At 40.7% G+C, this 23,111-nt stretch overlaps 1 protein-coding gene across 3 annotated transcripts in view; it reads right to left on the reverse strand.

The window, feature by feature from the left end:
* Positions 1–23,111, reverse strand: part of CDH13 (cadherin 13) — a 606,507-nt gene that overhangs the window by 244,559 nt on the left and 338,837 nt on the right. For all 3 annotated transcript variants that reach the window (XM_035119665.3, XM_088671925.1, XM_088671926.1), the window contains one exon: positions 3,500–3,644. In XM_035119665.3, the coding sequence (XP_034975556.1) occupies positions 3,500–3,644 (145 nt within the window). The remainder of the gene's footprint in view (positions 1–3,499; positions 3,645–23,111) is intronic.

Raw genomic sequence — 23,111 nt, forward strand, 5'->3', positions numbered from 1 at the left:
GTCCATATAATGGAAGATAGCAGAATTGCCAATGAAATGCTCCACGGGGAGCTGGTTTCCGGCACATGCCCTATTAGCAGGCTAAATCTGCATTACAAAGATGTCTTGCAAACATGACATGAAAGCTGGCAACATTAACCCTGTCGTGTAGGAATCCCTTGCAGATGACCACAGCGCCTGGAGACAATCAATCAGGTTCTGTAGCCACAGAGGAGGAATGACCACCAGAAGAAACACCAGCGTACACTTGCATTAGCACAATTGGACATCTTAATTTGCCCCTGCTGGAACAAAACATGTATTTCCCATGCCATTCTCTATAGCCTTTCATTCTCTCCTGAGAAAGATGGATGTCAACCAATAAAAGCCTGCTAATCCTGTTTTCACACTAGCCACCCAGATGCATGTAGGAGACCTTCAAGCAGGACCAAGCACAAGAGCACTCTCTGTTTCTATGGTTTCCAGCAGGTGGTATTCAGAGGCATCACTGCCTCCAGCTGTGGAGGCAGAGCATATCCTTTGAGGCTAGTAACCTTATCATCTATGAATTTCTCCAGTCCTCTTTTAAAGCCACCCAAGTTGGTGACCATTACTACTGCCCCACTCAGTCACAAAGCTCATTGTGGTGACCTTGGATCAGTCACTGTTTTTCAGCCTAACCTATCTCACAGGTTGTTGTGAGGATAAAACAGAGGTGGGGAGAACCGTGTATGCCACCTTTGGCTCATATACGGGACAGACATGTAAAGTATATGAACTAAATCCCACTCAGAATAGACCGAGTGAAATTAATGAAACTAAGTTAATCATGCCCATTAACTTCCATAGTTACTCTTGAGTAGGACTAGCATTTACTGCCACCCTTTGCATCCACTAACATTTGCAGGGTACCACATTGGTTTCCCCTGCACTAGCGCATTCATTAAAAAAATAATGTTGGTGTCACATTGACTAATGGGAATTTGCTTTGCTTTCCATTGCAGGCTTCAGCAATTTTTATCTTTGCTTAAAGATAAAGTTTAATATCACTCCAGCTTTTATAGTTTCTCCCCTAATTAAGGAATCCAGACATTTGATCACTGGGGACCCAGAGTCATTTTGCAACACAACAAAAGAACTAAAACATCTGTCCTGTGAAGAAATTTATTTCCTATTAAACCCTCTTGCTATGAAAAATAGAAAGAAAGGGGGGGAACAGGGTGGTTGGGAAGAATGGGATTTTAAAATGGCAATATGGCTGATCGTCCAAAATTATATAGTGATGCCGAGTTGGGAAAAGGTTCAGGGAAGGGGATTCAAAAGGATGGAGCAACTCCCCTACAGCAACTGAGACTTTTCGCTTAGAGAAAAGGCAAGTAAATGGTGACATGGAAGAAGTTTATAAAACCATGCATGGCATGGAGAAAGTGGGTAGAGGAATGGTTCCCCCCCCCCAATAAACCTAGAATTCATGAACATCCAATGAAGTTGAATGTTGGAAGATTCAGGACAAATAAAAGAAAATACAGTCGACAAAGTTGGAGAAAAGAAAATACAGTCGACAAAGAACTGGAAATGTGTGAAGGAATATACAGTACAATGAAACACTGTTCCAATACAGAAATCATGATATGCATATGACAAAGTTTGTAAGGGGAAAAGGAATAAAATAAATAAAAATAAAATATATCTATAAAACATAACACAACAATAAAGATAAGAATGTAAAATAAGGTCAAGCATCGATGGAAGGAAGCCATATTTTAGTTTAAAATATGTTATAAGTATATGGCAAGGGTGGGAAAGGGGAGAATGTTTGGTTTGGTCTGCGAATTTTTTGATTTTTTGATATTTCTGTATTTTTACTTGTATTCTTTTTTATTTTTCATTTCTTTTGTATTTTTTTGGTTTTTGGAAAATAAATAAAAAGAATTTTAAAAAGGTAAGAAAGAAAGTACAGCCATACCTCATGTTACGGACGCTTCAGGTTACATGTTTTTTGGGTTGCGGACTGCGGGGAAACCCCGAAGTATCAGAATGGGTTACTTCCGGGTTTCACCACTCATGCATGCGCAGAAGTGCTAAATCATGCTTCATGCATGCGCAGAAGTGGCCAAAGGTATTGATCACAGCAATGTTAGCATTGATGTGCTGAATGCTGCTGTCAGTGAGGCCTGATTGTTTCAAGGAACAATATGGAGTGCACTCTGCATTTGCATCTTTACCTGCCCAGCCATACATTACATCTAGTGTAGGGCAGGTGGGAGTATTTTCAGGAGAACAGGTCTGCAGGCTAATTTAGGAACTCTGCTGGGCCTAATATGGCCAGCAGGCCACATTTTTCCCATGCCTGACAATAGTGGTTTGGATTCAAAGGCACATTTGTGCTAAAGGAAAGCTTCCTAGGGGTAGCAGGTGCCATTTTTTATGCACCCATTCTATACCAAAATAAAAAATACCGGTAAAAAAAAATGCCAGCAAGACATGAGTTAGGCCACTATGTTTGTGAGTGATACGTTGACAAAATTTTCAGGAATACTGTGTGCATGCGTGTATATGTATGTGTGTTAGTTGGGAAAACTTTTGAACAAGGCAACTCCAACTTACAATCTAAAGTGGTGCAGTCTTGTTGTGCTTCCCCAGATTTCTCCCACTTCTACTACATTTGTAGTCAACATCACAATCTCACTGTTTTATGTCCCTTCTTACAGTGCAAGCCTTTGTCTTGCTTTGCAAGAAGTGCATTACAATCTGTGAAAACAATTTACTGCATCTCTAGGATATTGTCGCACTACCTTACATCAAGCCAGTCCCCAAATAATAATACAGCAGACATTTTTCATTTAGGAGTGGTCACACTTTCGGTGGGAGAGCCCAGATATGTTGCCAAAATGGCAATGAGCTAGTTTTTACATTTCTATGCCTACGTCAGTTTACAACAAATAAACACACAACATATCCACCAAGTAATTCGAAATCAAATAGCCACACTTTTCAAATGGAACATCTGGATTTTTTTAAACAAAATAAAAATAACTCCTGCACAAGAAACCATTCTCAACCACATTTTTAATTATTATTTTTTTGGATAAAGTGAGCTCAGGGGACAAAAATGTTTTCCATGTGACACTGGCAACACTTAGCTCATTTTAGCATGTTACTGATTGCATTCTATATACTGCCTTTTCCTTTTATTCATTTTATATCTGTTATCCACCCTTCCATCGTCCCTTGTGCTTAGGATGATATAAATTAGGGATGGGGAACATCTGTCCCTCCAGGTGGTGGTGTACTCTTAATCCCCATCAACCCCAGTGAGCATGGCCAATGGTCCTGTGACATCTGTGGAGAGTCACTGGTCTATCAATCTGCAGAGAGCCACAGCTTCACAGTCCGTGTCAAATGAACCCTGTCAATCATGGTCAACCAGCATACATTGCGTTCAAGTGGATAAACATGCATAAAGTTTGCAGAGAAACAAATCCTATAAGCAATTGCAGTATGTCTGCAGTTAGTTTACCTGTTGGAGACCCCTCCATGACATGCCCAATGTAAGGTCCTTCCCGGAAGAGAGGCCTGTTGTCATTCTGGTCAATAATGATGATATCTAGAGGGACTGGGCCTTCTATGGTTTTGCCACTGGCATCAGTGATCTCCACCTGGAACTGTATAAGTAAAGGGAAAGAGAAAGTTAACAGGAATCAGATTGCTATTGGGCATCAAAGGAGGAGGAAGATAAAAATGAAAGGTTGACATCAGCATTTTCGCCATAACAAGGCCGCAGGCAAGGTTAGCACTTGGGATGGCTGAGCTCTGTGCTAAAGGCAGGATGGTTGTGAGCATAAGCATTCGAAAGAAAAATGAAAGAGTTCACGCTGAGATCCCCATTGGGCACTTTACAATTGAATTGCCAAATTTGCTGGAGGAAGCAACGAAAGAAGGAAAAAGGGGGAACACAATTTGATGCTAATGAAGTGAATATTTGCTTAGAATAAGTCTTTTTTTCTCCTCCTCTCTCTCCTTCAAGCATAATTACACTTAAGGGGAACATACTGAACCACAAAATAAATTGAAAGATAGGTTGTAGCTGGAGATGCACAAATAGACTCTTAGAAGAAGGGGGGAATTGTTGCAACCATACTCTGCGTCTATCCAGAGCATTCTGTTCTGTCCCTTGTAATGATTTCAGAAGTCACCACACCAAGTATGGCTCAATCTAACACAGTGGATCAAGCTCCTAAGCTAGGGATGGGTAGAGTGGGATCATACTGTACCTCTGGAACATTTGTAGTAGATCAGCATCAGTGGATGATGCCCAATTATTTAATAATAGCAAAAACAACATGACTTTTCTAAGGCAGATCAGGCTGCTGAAATGAATAAAGTTTGGAGTAATCAGGAGTAGACTTCTGTGTGAAAGCAGTGTTGGTTATAAAACTGAAAACAAATTGAGTCTGTGCTCAGAGACACCCAGTTCTTTAATTCTAATTACATGTCTTTCACCTTTGGCTCTGGTTAGTAGATCTTGGGGTTCTATTCTAGTACAAAACAAAGTAAATTCAAGGAGATCACCCACTGCAACAAGGAAAAATACTGTGGGATTTTGTTCCTGCTGAATTTGATGCAGGGCAGATCCATAAAGAGGGCTTTGAAAAGGCCTTATTGGCAGTCACAACTCACTCCATCTTTGAAGATGGGAAGTCCCAGAGATGAGTCCTACACACAGATGTTATTAGTGTTTTTTCTGGGGGTACACAGAGTATGCGTACCCCTAAACATTTTGTGAATCTTTATACTTTGCCCATTTACTGTATTTACACACACACTTAATACAAACATCTACTTATATAATACAAAGATATACTTAATACAGGACCACACATCAAACAGCAATCTCTCTAACCCTGTGCGATTTAGCTGTTGTTTCTTTTTAAAGTGCTTCATATTACAGCCTCAGCCTCAAGCCTTACCTCAAGCCTAAATGTCACAGGCAGCATATTTTTATGTGAAAGAGGTTCTCTTTCACACAGTGCAATGCTTAATGGCTCTGGGCCCTGTGTCTAGGCTTGGGAAAACAACAATTACTGATCGTCTTCAAAAGGAGGTTTCCCCCCTTTAAGCCTAATTGTGGTGGTTGGTGACAAAAAGTGAGAAGGGGAAGATGTAAATCAGATGGGGAGAACTCATGGGCTGCATCCAATTCATCATGTCATGCACTGGCAGGACGACAGGGAGGAGGAAGAGGATTCTGGCGAGAGGTGTAGCTAGGACTAGGGCACACTGGGGCAAGCAGGCCATGGGAAAGAAAGTACTCACAGGGTAATGGAGGGGATGGAGGTCAGTGCACAGGAACCAGAGCAGCAGGACGCATCAACAGAGCCAGACAGGGCCCTGTCTCCACGAACAAGGCAGTCGTTGAGGTGTAGGGAGCAGTGGGAGTGGCACTCTAGGAGGTTGAGGCAGGCAAAGGGCTTCCTAGCTGGCCAGGTGAAGCTCGCTAGCTCTGAGAGGAAGCCTGTGATTCCTCAGCTGAAGTAGGCTTGGCACAGGTGGGGGTCACAAGCGTCATCAAGCCCAGATGTTGCAATCAGCATGCAAATTACAAAAGGGCAGCAGAGCTGAGGTGCTGTGTCTGCTCAGCTGCCCATGTTGATGGGATTTGACTTGGATGCCCCTGAACCTCTATGGGGCTGTACTTTGGGTTTGATTCTAGACTGTATCCTCACTGCTGGTCTTCAGACGTGGCTACTTCAATTGACCCTGGATTGTATTTCCTGACCTTTGCACATTGCTTGTATGGATTATCCCTCAGACTTGGAACTTTGGATTTGACATACCGATTTGCTGCCAGGTAGGCCAGGGGTTCAGGACACATAGGATGACAGTTCCCCAGGTCTTATAGAGGACAAGGTCCTTCTCCATACATCCAGGTTCCAAATCATTTAGGACTTCAGGAATTGGGCTAGGGATGGGTGAATCTGTCAGTTCAGTTTCTCATTTTTCTTAAGTTCATATTCCCACATTTCCATATCGGTATGCATTTTTTAAAATCCTTATGAAAATTCATCAACACTTTGATGTGAATTTCTCACAGTATACATGTTTTGGTATGTATGTTTGCCTAATTTGCAACTTTTTGCAAAATCATTTCTCCTAATATAATGCATTTGTATATGGTATGCTCTCTATTATATGCTCAGTTATAAGTGTTTTTTGTACACTGTACTTGGCAGGAGAACTAGACTGAAAAATTCAGAGGAGAGTGAGTTTCAACGGAAAGACGAGTTTCCATTTTCATACTGCTTCAGAAAGTGTCGATTGTATATGTTCTCCTTTAAATACAAACTGCATCAATTCTCTACCCCACTCATACCTAGACTGTACCCCGCACCTTGAATTGATCCCAGATGCACAATGGGAGCCAATGAAGTTCTCCCGGTGCAAGTGGTATAACATGATTGGTTCAGATATATGCCCATTAATGGCTCCCTTTCACCAGGCATCCAGAATTTATGTCTTGCACTTGCTGAGAATTTGATGTAGCTCATGCTATATACTGCACGAGAATCAATCACTCCCTCCCGAAAGGTCTCACTCTTGGCTAATAAACATTCCTGAGAAAATCACCCTTCCTCATTGCATCTCCGATTCAAAAAGCACGTTCAGATCCCCCCTCCCCCCCACACACCCTTGACCACCTTTCACAGCTACAGCAATCTTTAAAAGCAAGCAAAGAATTGCTGTATCTGTGGGCTTTCAGGAATATCCTTCCTGTTCTCATGAAGCTATTGTTCAAATAGACTGCTTCTCCTATAGATGTGGTATGAAGACAAGTATTTGGACAAAAATAGTGGCTCACAGACCAAATCTAGTGGCTCACAGATCAAATCCAAAGCAACCAACAGAGTAGAGAGGTGTAGCTTTGCCACTTCCATCTGCTATCATTATCAGCTCTGCCCTATTCTAGACAGAAAGAACTCAAAGCCCCTTTCATTAGTTGTATCCAGGATTTTACTTTAGATGGTAGAAAATGCCACATGTCTCTTTGCAGCCAAAGACTTCAAAATCACTCCACACAACTGCATCAAGACTTAGGCTGTATTCACATGGAAGATCACTCCGATTTTCTGTGTTAAAGAAATTGAATAAAGTGATGAATTGTAAGGGTGGCACACACACCCCCACTGCCTTTATGGGGGGGGGGGTCATGGGGGAGCAAAAGCAGGCATGTGTGGAAAGGGTGAGGGAGTAGCAATGTTGACCAATGACGCTTGCTGTTATCTTGCCCACACCCACTGGTGTGAATGAAATTCATTGCAAGAAGGTGGTATTTCTATCAAAAAGCCACAATTCCATGATGCAACAAGATATGGCCATTTGAGAGGAACATTCAAATATGTGATGGAAGCACTTGCATTATAATCAGGAAAACTAATGTAATACTCCCTGAATCTAAATGTACCCAGAGTTGCACAAAAAGCCTGCAGGGAGGACCTGATTAGTGACATGAAAAGCACTGGCTTAGTGGCCTGCAATGGACTTCCTAATGCACTCACACACACACATTTGCATGGCTGTGTACACACAGAGAGCCAAATAAAACAGTGGGGGGAATCCTACATACAGCAGTAGAATATTGCTTTCCTGGAAGCAAGAGAGTCTAAAGCACCCTTCATGCATTCACCATACACAGATGTCCCATTGAGTCAAAGTCCCTACCCCCACCCCACTGATGTTGCACAGCTTCTCCATGGCCAGTATGCAGGTGTCCACATTGGGGTTTGGAGATTGTCTTAGCTATGTAGTGACAATACTGTTAGGTAGAGTGAGACAGTCACTCATGGGTTCCCTTTAATAATCCTGGGAATTGTAGTTAAGGGTGCTGAGAGTAGTTAGGAAACCCATATTCCACAACCGGAGCTACAATTCCTAGAGTTCCCTGTGAAGAGGCATTTATTGTGAAACCACTCTGAAAATTGTAGCTCTGTGAGGGGAATAGGGGCCCACTAACAATTCTTAGCATCCTTAACAAACCACAACTCCCAGAATTCTTTGGGAGAAGCCATAACACAATGCTTTACTGCCCACTAGAGTTATCATATAAAACAATGTCCCACCCTGTGCTACATAGTGATAGGTGAATATGTCAATTTCGGTTTCTCCTTTGTTTTTCACATTGCCATCAGTTTGCATGCTTTTTAAGGTCTTCATAAAAATTCATCCATATTTTTGTGTGAATTTCTCCATGAATATGTACAGTTATATGCATACCTTACACCTGGCTGGAAAACAGCACTGCAAAATTCTGAGAAGTGCAGATTTTTAGTCCATGTATTGTTTCAGAAAGTGCAAATTGGGTAGGTTCACCTTTAAGCATGAACTGAATTGAATTCCTCCCCCATCCTTAATACTACAAAGCCAATACCAACCCCCTAAAATGCAGCTAACAAGTACAAAGAAGGAAAAAAGCAAAACTGTGTATTGAGCCAATTAGAAGTGAACCAGTTCCAAATACAAAACTGTATTGAGTTAACTTATAGGCCGTCTGACCTGCACTGCAGGATAAGGATTCAATTCAAGGTCACACACACACACACACACACACACATGAACTGTGTTTGGGCTAAGTGTTCTGGTAGCAACATATGGGATCAGATAGTCCCTTCCAAAAAAATAAATATTGAGCTCTCCAACCTTGCACAGCCAAGCCCCTACACAGACACAATGTACCAGACCAGAATGAGATAATAAGCCATTCCTCTTAACAAAGGAATTAGAATTCTGACCTAATTCTCTCCCAGTTGGGTTCACTGTGAACCTATAAATAACTCATAAATATCATGCACACTGAGAAAGGAATGGATTAATTGCATAAACAAATGAGTCGGAACACTTTCAAGACCCCCTGTGGATTATTCTATTTCCTGGGAAGGATGCAGTGGGATAGCAAGCTCTATTTCCCAAATATCAATTGCCCTGGGTTGCTCTCACAGATGAGACTGGTAGCCCCTTGTATGAGAGATCTGTTTCTGGCCCCAGTAACACTTATTTATTCATCTTGTTCACCATCTCCCCTAGTGCCCAGTATGCATTAAAAAATGTAAGAAAAGCATTCCAGATGAGGCCAATGGCCCATCTAGTCCAGCATCCTGTTTTCACAGTGGCCAACCAGATGTCCCAATGGGAAGCCTGTAAAGGGGACCTAAGTGCAACAGCAGTCTACCTACTTGTGGATCCTGAGCAGCTGGCATTAAAGCAAAGCCATCATGACTAGTAGCTGCTGATACTTGAATCCCCTCCTCTCCCTTCTATGGATAAGGCTATCAATGACCACAAGCCACGATGCTTAGCTAGAGGTGGTGGGAAAGGCCTTGCTCTGCTTGAGACCCTGGCAAGTTGCTAACAGTCAATGTCAACTGGACCAATTACCTTAACTTAAGACAGGCATCCCCAAACTCAGCCCTCCATATGTTTTTGGCCTACAACTCCCATCATCCATAGGTAACAGGACCAGTGGTCAGGGATGATGGGAATTGTAGTCCCAAAACATCTGGAGGGCCGAGTTTGGGGATGCCTGACTTAAGATAAAGTAGCTTCCCATGTCCTGAACTGAGGAGCACAAATCTGCAGATTTCAGAGGGGAATGGTCGTAGCTCACATGCAGAAGCTCTCAGGTTCAACCTTTGGTGTTGCCAGGTAGGGCTGGAAATGATTCCTGCCTGAAAGTCTGGAGTGCTGATGCCAGTCAGTGCTTACAGTACTGAACTAGACGGACCAATGGTCTAAATGGGAATACGGTCGTTTCCTATGTTTGTATCAACTGTGTTTCAAGTAATGCACATGTAACACAAAAAGCTTGGGCTATCACTCAACATCCAAAAAACCAAAGTGCTGCACCAACAAGTACAAATCCGGTGCCACAAATCCAACTCAGTGGTGTAACATTGAAAAATGTTGATCACTTCTCCTACCTAGGCAGTTACCTTTCCACATGGGCTAACATTGATGCCGAAATCCAGCATTGCCTGAGCTCTGTGAGTGCAGCTTTCTCCCGATTGAAGTGCAGAGTGTATGAGGACCAGGACATTCGCAGGGAAACCAAAATGCTTGTTTACAAAGCTACTGTACTACCAACCTTACTATATGCTTGTGAAACATGGACCACTTATAAACGCCATTTCCAACACCTCGAAAGATTCCATCAACGGTGTCTCAAAAAAAAAAAATTACACATCACTTGGGAAGAAAGGCGAACTAATATCAGTGTACTGGAAGAAGCAAAGATCACAAGTGTTGACGCAATGATTCTTCAACATCAACTTTGTTGGACTGGTCATGTTGTGCGGATGCCTGATGATCTTCTTCCAAAGCAACTACTCTATTCTGAACTTTAAAATGGAAAGCGTAATGCTGGGGGTCAACAAAAGAGGTTTAAAAATTGTCTCAAGGCAAATCTTTAAAAATGTAGTACTGTATAAACACTGACAACTGGGAAACACTGGTCTGTGAGCGCTCCAGTTGGAGAACAGCCTTTACCAATGGTGTCATGGGCTTTGAAGAAACTCGATCTCAGGATGCAAGGGAGAAACATGCTAAGAGGAAGGCATGCTTGGCAAATCCACACCGTGATCAACTCCCGCCTGTCCTCCCACTGTGAAAGGACATGTGGATCCAGAATTGGACTCCACAGTCACTTATGGACCCATTGTTAAAACCATGTTTATGGTAGACAATCTTACTCAGCTATGAGTGATCGCCAAAGAAGAAGAAGAATGTAACAGATGATTGTGGCTGGATCTAGACACATAAAAAATGTGTTTCAGGAAAACGTTTTGTAATCCTAATAATGGGAAATCACATTGCTAAAAGATGGAACCCCACAGCGCCATCTGGTGTCACAGTGTTAGAACACATTTAAAACTCATTTTCTTTACTAATGTAGCTGAATCCTGTGTGAGAGAGGGTGTATGAGAGAGAGAGAGAGAGAGAGAGAGAGAGAGAGAGAGAGAGAGAGAGAACTCAGCATTTCATAAATTGGTGCTGCGAGGTGCTTGCACTGAGATTAAAGAGACTATTAGAAATTCCCCTTCCTTTCCCTCTATTCCATAATGCACAAAGGCAGAAGAGACTGAACAAGTGTCTTATTTTTAGATAGAAACATCTTATAATGTTTACCACCTGGTTAAGAGTCTCACAGTGCTTTGGGAATCCAAAAAAAAAATAACATTCATTTTGGCCTTTAAAGGGGCATTTTCTGGACCTCATGAACAATGCTGAAAGTTAATATGTATCATTTCTTAGTATAACTAGAAAGGAACATAAGAACATGATAAGAGCCTGCAGCATCAGGCCAATGGCCCATCTATTCCAGCATCCTGTTCTCACAGTGGACACCCAGATGCAAGCCCTCGAGCAAAATGGATGCTGAAGAGCACTCTCTCCATATGTGATTCCCAGCAACTGTTGTTCAGAAGCATCACTGCTTCTGACTGTGCAGGCAGGGCAGAGTCACCATGGCTAGTATCCTTCAATAACCTCCTCCTCTATGAATTTCACTAATCCTCTTTTAAAGTCACCTAAATTGGTGGCTATCACTGCATCTTATGGGAATGAATTCTACTGTGTAAAGAAACACTTTCTGTCATCTGTCCTGATTCTTCCAACATTCAGCTTCACCAGATGTCTACAATATCTAGAGAGGGAGGAAAATTTCTCTATTCCCTATTCACTTGATGCCATGCATGATTTTTGCCATTTTTGCCTCTTATTCATATTTTCTCTAAAGCAAAAAAAAAAAAAGTCTCAAACTCTGTAACCTTTATTCATAGGGGAGTTGCTCTATCCTGCTACAGACGTATGAAATACAGTTTCCTAGAGAAATATTCAAATGTTGCAATATGTACGTTTTATGCACTGTGTCTGTTCTGTTTCTTTTGCTTAACTATGCTTTTCCATTAATAAACAAACACCAGTTATTTGCATTCCACAATCTACAGTACAAATGTTTAAGAGATCTTTATATTTATTTTGGGAAGAAAACCCTTCAGGGAGTTTCAAAACCTCAGCGATTTTACAGAATTATGAAAAACTCATTAAAACAACAAAACATTGAATCAGCTGTAAATGATGGCTCTGGCTTAGCTATTGGTTTTGGAGCTGCTACAAATTCAACTTGCAATCTACAAAATGAAGATTTTACATAAGGCATTGTAAGTAAAAATGGGTTCCAAATTCATTATCCATATTATTGCTTATCTCTTATCCCTACCAAAATGTTTTGATCACTACTAACAAAAGAAGCAAAGACGAACTGGAAGAAAAGTCAGCTTATTAAAAACAACAACAATAATAACCATGCTTTCTTGGGAGCAGTGGCATAATACACAGAGAGCAATATATGTAATATATAATTATTTGAGTGTTTTCCTCCAAACAAAGTTGCTGTGCATAATAGGGTAATATTTGATCCTGTCCCCATTTAAAGAAAAACCTACCAATTTCATACTTTCCAAAACAATGTGTAAACTGAAACACAGGCGTACTTTGAAATTCACACTTCTATGAATTTTCCAGCCATGTGATGTTTGTAAGAAATGCATTTACTAGGGTAATGTGTGCAAAAAATGGATGTATTAGTAAAAATAACATACAAAAATGTATTCAAGAAAATACAGATGTTGAGGAAAATATTTGTAAACATTGTGTATGTTACGGGAAATGAGAGATAATGAATATGCAAAAAAGACTTTGAATATTCAAAGTGATGTGGAAATATGGAGAACTGAATTTAACTTTGCAAAAATGAGAAACAGAGGGAAGTCAAAACTGATGGATTCACCCACACTGTTGGTAGAGCACAGAAACTCAATGCTTGGACTATCACACAAATTAATATTGGGTGATTAATTGTATGAGTTTTAACTGATTACGGACAATCCTCTGCATGCTTTCTCAGTAATAAATTGCAATGTGTTCAATAAGGTTTAATCCCTCAAAGAATTCCGGGAACTGTAGGAAGGTGAGAGTTGTTAGGAAACTCCTGTTTCCCTCACATAGCTACAAATCACGTGGTGTAGTGGAATTGAATATTAAACCATTCTGGGAACTGTAGCTCTGAGAAGAGAATAAATTGGGGGGGGGGCTAACAATTCTCAGCACCCTTAACAATCTAGAGCTCCCATAATTCTTTGGGAGGAAGTCATGATGGTTTAAAGTGGTGCTTTAAATACATGGTGTGAATGTGACTCAACTTATTGAGTCTGGCCATTTGAATCAGCAATCTAGGAGCTGTTCTCCTGGGTCATAGCTGTTTCTCTTAAAGGGGCCATAAGCCAGATGTTTTGTTGCTAATGCATCCATTACAGCTATACTGTAGCTGAAATATCCCAGTCCAACCAGCAACCAGAAACGTGTTTTAAATGGACACATTTTAACTAGGAATGTTGCCAACCCTGTCCCAACACTCAATCTTTGCTGTTATCAACATAATCATGAAAAGGCTATAGAATGCCAATTCTAATTCTAGTTTTTCTCTTTGCCCTCTCTGCCTGGTCTCAATGCTTGTGAAGGAAGTTTGGGTAGCAGACCATCCCCCGCTCCCTTTGCTTGTTACTTTTAAATGAGTTTCTACTGATTCAGTCTACAGTCAGCTCTATTGAATTCCCTATTATGTTCAGCTCTATTGCCGATACAATGCTCAGCGACATATTTTTATAATTCTATCAACAGAACTTATTGTTACCAGGATCTCTAATGAGATTAAGGCAGAATACCAAGTATAGTTAATTTAACTTTTCTCCTTTCCCTTTATAGGGGCAAATTTGAGAATGATGTGGGGTGAGAATAGTATTTTAGCAGTTAGGATTCAGAGCAGGTTGTACATTGATTCCTACAGTTGATTTGATTTTTTGATAATGGTGAGCCAGGGGCAGGGAGAGAAGTGCATAGATTTCAAGGTGGGTAGCCTTTGCAGATGGTTTCAAAGCAAAGCAGGACAGCTATCAGGCTCCTGTTTTTCTCATTATCTGTTTTCTGCCTCAAAAAATAATAATCTAGGAAACACAGGACACCTTTCTGCATTAATTGGCAAAGAAATAATGCTTTTGCCAATGAGCCCCAAATTAGCTGAATGGATGGCTAACTGGTTGCTGCCTGGGAGATTTCAATGACTTTTTCACCCCAGAGTTCTCAGAAGGCTCTCAGTGCACGCCTATGTAGTAAAGCTTCAAATGATGCTGTTACTCCCTCCTCCTTTGATCAATGTTCCTCCCAAGGGGGAAAGAGAGGGCACATTTGCTTCCAAATGCACTGCTCAAATGAGCAGCTCACCTGGAAATGCTCTTCATAATGTATTGACCATCACAGTATGCTCACATGCAGGTTCATAGATTCAGCTTTGGTGACCTGCATTGTAGGGTTGACTGGTGCCCACTGGACTGGCAGAACAATACGCAGGGAGGTCAACAGTAGGTGGAGTCAGAGACAATGACAGACATAGCAAATAAGTTCTAGTTTTGCCTGAGACAATTCTGCTGCATTCAGAGGGGGAAGTGTGATTGCTATGCAGCAGACACTGACTCTGACTGTTATGTCTTTAAACTTAGCTACGTCTATGGAACAGGGACGTGGGTGGCGCTGTGGTCTAAACCACTGAGCCTCTTGGGCTTGTCAATCAGAAGGTTGGCAGTTCGAATCCCCGCAACGGAGTGAGCTCCTGTTGTTCGGTCCCTGCTCCTGCCAACCTAGCAGTTTGAAAGCACGTCAAAGTGCAAGTACAGTCATACCTCGGTTTAAGTACGCCTCGGTTTGAGCATTTTCAGTTTAAGTACTCCGCGGACCTGTCTGGAACGGATTAATCCACTTTCCATTACTTTCAATGGGAAAGTTCGCTTCAGGTTAAGTACGCTTCAGGTTAAGTACGGACTTCCGTAACCAATTACACTCATACCTCAAATTAAGTACGCTTCAGGTTGAGTACTCCGCGGACCCATCTGGAACGGATTAATCCACTTTCCATTACTTTCAATGGGAAAGTTCGCTTCAGGTTAAGTACGCTTCAGGTTAAGTACAGACTTCCGGATCCAATTGTGTTTTTAAACCAAGGTACCACTGTAGATAAATAGGTACCACTCTGGTGGGGAGGTAAGCGGCATTTCTGTGCACTGCTCTGGTTTTGCCAGAAGCGGCTTAGTCATGCTGGCCACATAACATGGAAGCTGTCTGTGGACAAACGCCGGCTCCCTCAGCCAGTAAAGCGAGATGAGCGCCACAACTCCAGAGTTGTCCCTGACTGGGCTTAATGGTCAGGGGTCCCTTTACTTTGCTTTACCTCTATGGAACAATTACCACTTTAAGAGAAGAGTTAGTTCCCCTGCATATCAGCACACAGAAAATGTAGAGTTCAGAATCAGACCCTCCAAGTGTCTGATTCCAGAGACAGTCCCAAATTTACAGAAGCCATCCCAGTTTCTGATTTGATCCCAGAATGTACCCCCTTTGAAAGAGGGAGGGGGGGTTCCTTTATCCACTTTCCCCATGCCATGTATAATTTTACACACTTCTATCCCATGGAGCTTGGTCCACTTATGCAGTGTTCCCAATAAGAATGTCAAACAATTTTTAAACCCACCCCCTGAAGAAAAAAATCCCCAAAACTATACACTCTTTCCTGCCCTGCCCACCCCCATTTCATATTTCTATTTGAACCCAGAAAAACTCCACAAACATTTCTATCAATCAGGTTTGGGCATCACTCTGCTAATCCAAAAACATCTTGCAGTTCAGCAACATGTGGGGGACATTAACCGGGCTGGTGAAGCCTGAACTAGCAATTTCATTTTCAACACCCACTGAAGTTGGGAAATCCACTAGCGAAAGTCAGTAGCTACATCTTAATCTCCAAGCATCAAAATCAGCCCCACCACATCAACTCTATAACCATTATTTGACAAAGCAGACCAGTAGCATGCAGAAATGCCACTTGGGTAAAAGGCTGATATAAACGAGCACTCATTACAGTTGACAGTAAATAGATTCACCATCTAGCAGGTAAATGGTTTAGGAATAAATCCCATATATGTGTGTGTGAATATATATCATATATACGCAACATACTCTCTTCATTTTTAAAATATATATCTATACTAATATCTATATTCCAAATAGGTGCTGTAGTAACAAATAAAACAGGCAGACTGAGCAAGTCATATTTTAGTTCAATTTGAACAAAGCAATGTATGTATGTACATTATATTACTTCCTTGACAAATGCAATAGTTTAGAGCTCTTCAGTACCTCATTTGCAAATAACAAGTGCCTTTTTAGTGATAAAATTAGGCCAGGCTACTGATAAAAGGTTGGCAGACAGTGCAGGAGCACACTGTGAAGGGGGGGACGGACGGACGGGACACTATGCATAGCCAGCATATGTAGCAGCACGAGTCTTGTTGCAAAGTCTAGAAAACAATACTTGAACATCTTTTTAGTGGTCATGGAATTACCACTATGGTTGGGTGAGTTTGTCAATTCTGGGTTATCTTAAGTTCAGTTCTCCACACTTCCACATCAGTTTGTGATTTTTTAAATAGAAATCCTCATGAATTCACTAGAAGGAGTGTCTCCACCCCCCCATCGTTCTGCCCGGACGCTGAGGTCCAGTACCGAGGGCCTTCTGGCGGTTCCCTCATTGCGAGAAGCCAAGTTGCAGGGGACCAGGCAGAGGGCCTTCTCGGTAGTGGCGCCCACCCTGTGGAACGCCCTCCCATCAGATGTCAAAAAGGAAAACAGCTACCAGATTTTTAGAAGACATCTGAAGGCAGCCCTGTTTAGGGAGGCTTTTAATGTTTAATTGATTATTTTATTTCATTTTTCTGTTGGAAGCCGCCAGAGTGGCTGGGGAAGCCCAGCCAGATGGCTGAGGTATAAATAATAAATGTTGTTGTTGTTGTTGTTGTTGTTGTTATGAATTTCACCTTAATATGCCTTTTAGGCTTCACATGCACAATGGGGTTAACACTGAGTCAGTGGGGTCATAGTGTAGTTGTCAGGTTCACATACCCAGCACTCTCATAGCAAGCAGGAAAAATTCATTCTAATTATTTGCTGCAGGGCCATAATTGGTACCTAAAAACATGCCCAGGAGATTAGCAGGAGCTGATCCCTTTCTCATTAGAAAGCTTCCATGCTTAATGTGTGTGTGGTTAAGTAAAATAGAAACATTGTCACATGACCCCACCCCCACACCCTCCCCCATCTATCTCTATTCCCCTTTCCTCCCCAATGTCTCAACAATTGAAACTGATCTGTAAATATGTTATGAGAGACATTGCACATATCTTTGTAAACTAAGAAAACCTTTAATAAAAATAAAATTAAAAAAAAGAAAGAAAGCTTCCATGCTTGGACTATACATTGATTCAGCTATTCTTGTTTAATCAGATATAATTTGCTTATTGCAGATCCTCTATATTGTTCTATTTAGAATCAATAGAAATATTTTTCACCATTCTTGAGTCTTCTTTATGGGTAGGATGGCAAAGAGCAACAGCAATAGTGAATGCAGATTGTATTCACTATTCACTAGAGTGATTTCAATTCCAGATGCGGATGAATAAGTGAACTTTGGCAATTTCTGGTTCCTTTACTGTTTTATCAAAATTCTGAGTTCCCTACCTTTGATCTATGGTGACCAACACAATCATGGTCCTCAAACAACTATTATTTTAAATGTACCCATTGTATATTTCTCTCTTTGGTACCCAGCAGTCACAGATGATTTTAAAATCAATTGTGTTAACATTCCTGCAGAAACTACAGCCACAGAAGCAAACTGGAAGTACAATGTTTGCACAACACGTGTACAATAAAAACTGTCATGAAATCAGTCACCTCTATTTAGTTCTGCTGCTATGAAAACATGAGGAAACCTTTACAAATTTCATTAAAGACTACAGATTCATAACTATTTAAACTGTGACATATTCCTGGTGATCACATTGCTAGATGATGCTCCTTCAAATGGGATTTGACAGCAGGTAAACTACACAATGCAAGGAATTAACTTAACAGAGAAAGCTCATTTAAGGCAATAAATGCAACAGCAACAACAAAACCCATCTAGAGTGGGAAACAGGGTCATCAAGGTGGAAAACAATTCATTGCTCATTGCAACACAACATTTGAAGTCATACAACCAATGTTCAAAACTCCCATTGTTCTAGCCACATTTTGTGAACAGGAATTTAATTAGCGTGAGCAGTTTCTGAGCTCTGAGATTTCAGATTAAAACTGCAGAGTGGAAGGAAAGGGAGACCTTTTTCTGCCTCCCCATCTCCAGCTACTCTCTGAAGACTGGAGAAGAGACCCTCTTAAGAATATTAGGGGGTGAGCAGGGGAAGGACTAGACCATGTGAAAAATGAACATAATATTTTAGCTACAGTTCATTCATTTTCAGCTTTGTATTCTTGTTATAAAAAGCGCACCTAGACATGCTGTTGTTGCGCCCATAACCTAGGTTTAAGGTGCCATTTAGCTCCTAGCTTTCATATCTCAGTTTCTAACACGGCATACAACCTCCCAGCCCTAGATGACTCAGCTACCGGTATCTCTTATTCAGTTCCACCCAACTGCCTGAGGCCAAGGCAATGAGCTTAGATTTCCTGATGGAGTCAAGGCATACACAGCCTTCAGCTCAGTCCTCCCTTGCCTGTATCCAACCATTCTTAATGCCTTGCCCAAGGCTGAGCAAAAAGAAGGCAGAACCAAGTTCCCTGGAGCGGTTTCTGAAGGCTGTACAAATCTTGTCTCCCCCAGGTAATAAAAGTTTCTTCTTTTTTGAGAGTTCCTCCTTCCTTGCTCATCATAGTTCAATTGTTTGCTTTCACTACTCAATTTAATATTGAAAGTTGTTGAAGGAAATCATTTCTTCCTCCCCTCTGCAAACAGCCTCTGAAAATAATGATATATGAACATGTCCGGCCTTGCTATGGAAGTGTGTATCATTTCATAGCCTCTTGGAGAGGCTTTAAGGTTTAAGTAAGTTACACTTAAGAAGGAAGAAAACAGATAACTCTGTATTCTTTTAAGTTTGCTAAGAACCACAACAGTCCTCTGACAACATCTCTCACTTATTCAAAACCAAAATTTCTTTGAATGAAACATTCAGAATGACTTTACTACCGTATTTGTCATTTAAAAAAAAAACAACGTATTCCCTGTTCTCTGGAATAGCATTCCTGTCAAGTTATGACAGATCCCCATGATCTGCACTTTCTGGAATGACAGAAGGAATTCTTGGTCCAACTGGCTTTCCTGCCTGGGTAAATGGATATTTCATATGAGTCTCTATTTAGCATTGTGTTACTATTGTTTTACATGCATTTGGTGTTATTTGTGTTTTTAATTGTTTTGATTGTACATCACCTTGAGAACACTGTACAGAAGGCAATTACTACACACACTTTTCAAAGGAAGTTTTCTCAGTGAATTGCTGGCAGTCAAAAATTGTGGAAGCATGGGTGCCTAAAACCTGTTTTAAACATTACAGTAGTAAACAGGGAAGCTTGGGTTCATTAAAACCTCTACGTGAAGTTAAGTCTCACACTCACAAAACAAGTGCAAAGATGAGTGAAACTTCTGAATAACTGAAGTGGTGAATCAGCATCATTAAAGATTCAGGTGTAACATAGTTTGTCCAGATCCTGCTTCACTGGCATTCAGTCATAGTTTGTTTGTACAGATACTACATACTTAGGAAGAATATAAGTACCCCTGGTTTCTTTTCTCTCGATGCATTTTAGATTGTTCTATATGTTTGTTTTAATGTATTGTCTGTAATTGTCTTTGTATTTTTTTTTAAGTCAAAGTTTTGCTTGGATCTTTCAAAAGATTGTGGGGAAAGTGTGCATTTATATTGTATTATATGCCTTGTTATGTGTATTTTTGCACCCATCTTCTCTAAAATGCATATTTTAAAAAACTCACCCAAAGCATTTTTTAACCATATGGTACATATTTTTGTGCAAACCTTTGTGCCAAATCTGTAGAAGTGTGAAATCCTATCAAGCTTTGTGCTCCAATATGAAAGCAAGTTTGGGGTCATCAAACTGAGTTGGTCTGCTACAAAAAGTAGACTGAACAAACTCTTTATCGATCTCTTCCTGATATTAATTGGGTAGGCCACATTTGGTCAGCTATAATAGCCATTGTAATCTTCCATCTATTGAACACATTAAAAAAATCACGTGTTGCTTTCAATGCTTCTTTTAAGTACAAAGATAAAATAATTGGCCATAGTGGTGAACTAAGCTCAACGTTTACACAAAATGGAAGTGGGGACACAAAGCTAGGTCTTTGAGGCTCTCTGGAGCAACCATGTAATTAGCTTTGAAGAGAGTGAACATAAGGGAAATTCAGGGTGACAGTTTATTCTCAGGAGGGAGCTGGCAAGAGAACCGAAGAGATAGTATCATTACTCTTTGGTTCATACAATAAAAAGAACACGATATTTGTTATTGCACTCATCCCTGTGGCTGTGAATTTTTGAGGGAAAATTGGCAGAGGCCTCCAAAGCACCTCACCAAAATAAGAGAAGAAAATTGGCCACAGGATCAGAGGTGATTTGAGGTGTGAATGAACACAAAGGCAGGTTGTGAGGAGAAACGTTAACTAGGAAAATAAGTTAACTTGAAGTGAGAAGAGTTCAGATTTGAGTCTGCAGCTCAAGCAACAAGTGAGAGTAAAAAAAACTAGCTGCATGAGATTAAAAAGCAGAACTTGTGCAAAGGTTCTGACGTACTTTCTTGTCCAATGTTGTTGTTGTTGTTGGGTTTTTGTTTTTGTTTTACTTATCCATGAGATGAGCATGGAAGTTGCCTTACACAGAGTCACACCATTGGTAATTCTAGCTCAATTTCATTTACGATGACTGGCAGTGGCTCTCCTGGATTTCAGACAGGGTTTTCTCCTAGCCCTGGAGATGGAGAGAAACCGAGTCAGGGACCTTCTGCATTCAAAGCAGATGTTCTTCAGGCTGAGCTGCAGCCCTTCCCTAGGATGAGTGCTGGGGTGCAAAAGAAAAATACATGGAGAATTACATTGTAAAATCCAAAGAAGCACATGTTTTTTAAGGCTGGCTGTGCTTTGGAAAGTACAAATCAGGGAAGTTCACTTTTAAATGTGAACTGAATCAAATGTCTTCCTCATATCTGAATTGCTATGAATAAGTAACATCTCTGAATGGCTACCCATTTTTCATTTGAAGAAGAATTTTGAGATTCTTCCATACACCAAACACCAAACACCCCCTCCCAAAACACAAACATATTAAGCAACAACAGCAACAACAAAAGTTTTGATAAGTATAGTGGAAAATTGCCAGATATTAACAAGCAGAAATATCCCAAATGACTTCAAAATTTCACTTTCGGCCAATTCTGTGGAACTGGATGCTGAAATTGTGATGTGCATGGCACCGCAGGCTTCCAACACACCAGGCCCCCTGCAAACAAAACTCTCAATTTGAGGGGAATATGCCTGGAGATTAAATTTTCCAAAATATCTTGATGCAGAATTTATTCACACATATTTTTTCCTCATTCCCATCTCACCCCTTGATCTTAACGAGAAGCAAGCTATTTCCCCCCATAAAAATATGAAATGCATATTATATGCATTACTAACATGTTTGTGTGTGTATATTATGTATATGACACCCATATACACTCTGTTCCATAAAGTAACGAGCACATGAAAAGACAAAATAATTGATTTTATCAGCAAACATATTTACAAACTTCAGGAATGTATATGGCTTGATTCTTTTATTCATATTTTGCATATAATGCTTGAGGTTGGGTTGCATATAATTTTCAAGGTTATTAGTCAGGCTGCTGTTTACTTTTTTTTAAGACACTGCATGTACAGCTCAGACATGAGTAGGTGCTTGATGCAAGGAACGGACTAATGTTGGCAAAGCTTGATTGGTTTGGAACCGCCAAATTCAGTGTATAAATCCATTTTAAATGGATTCATCCTCCATGAACCTCCTACCAACAAGCACACAAAAAACCTCATTTACCTTATGTAGAATGCAATTAGTAGGTATATCCTGGCTCGCCATTTATTTGACAGCTTTCTCATTTTCTCAAATTTACGTAATTTGACAGGGACCATTATGGACCCGTAACTGGTCTCTTGGAATGACATTCACAAGGTTGGTTCACTTATTAATTGACCCCTAGTAATGGTAATTTAAGAAGCATATTAATCTCATCTGTCAGTTCCAACACATAGCTGATGTATAAAATAATTTGCCTTTTCAAGGAGTCTTGCTAACGAAATGAAGAACTGCATTCCCCTGCCCCTCCAATTAATATGCATATTCCTTCCTTTCCACACTTGAGATCATGGTCGAACACACCACTGTCCTTTATGGAGTCTCCTAAAAGTCCTTTGCCTTTCATAAACAACAGTCTTGTAGTACCTTAAACTTTTCATAAATCCGGGGTGGTGGTGGGCAACATGAGTGTGTGAATCATAGAAGTGTAAAGTTGGAAGGGATTCCCAAGAGTCATCTGGTCCACTCCCCTGCAATGCAGGGATCACAGCTAAAGAATCCCTCACAGATGGTCAGCCCACTTTTATTTTATTTTTTAAAAAACCTCCAATGAAAGAGAGTTCACCACCTTAGTTGGAATCATCTTCCTTGCCATTTGAATCCATTGGTATGAGTCCTACCCTCTGAAGCAGCAGAAAACAAACTTGCTCCATCTTTCATGGGGCAGCCCTTCAGATATTTGAAGATGGCTATCACATCTCTTCTCACTGTTTTCCAAGATAAATATACTCAACTCCCTCAACCATTCCTCATAAGTCTTGGTTTCCAGACCCTTGATAATCTTTGTTGCCCTCCTCTGCACACATTCCAGGACAATATTCTTCTTAAATTGTGACACCCAGAACTAGTCACAATACTCCAGGTGTGATCAGACAAAGGCAGAATAGAGTGGTACTATTCCTCCCATTGACCTGAACACTATATTTCTGTTGATGCAGCTTAGAATAGCATTAGCTTTTTTTTTTGCTGCTGCATCACACTGTTGACTCTTGTTAAGCTTGTGTTACACTAGGACCC

Source organism: Zootoca vivipara, chromosome 6 (assembly GCF_965207765.1).
Source record: "Zootoca vivipara chromosome 6, rZooViv2.hap1.1, whole genome shotgun sequence".
Taxonomy (NCBI): domain Eukaryota; kingdom Metazoa; phylum Chordata; class Lepidosauria; order Squamata; family Lacertidae; genus Zootoca; species Zootoca vivipara.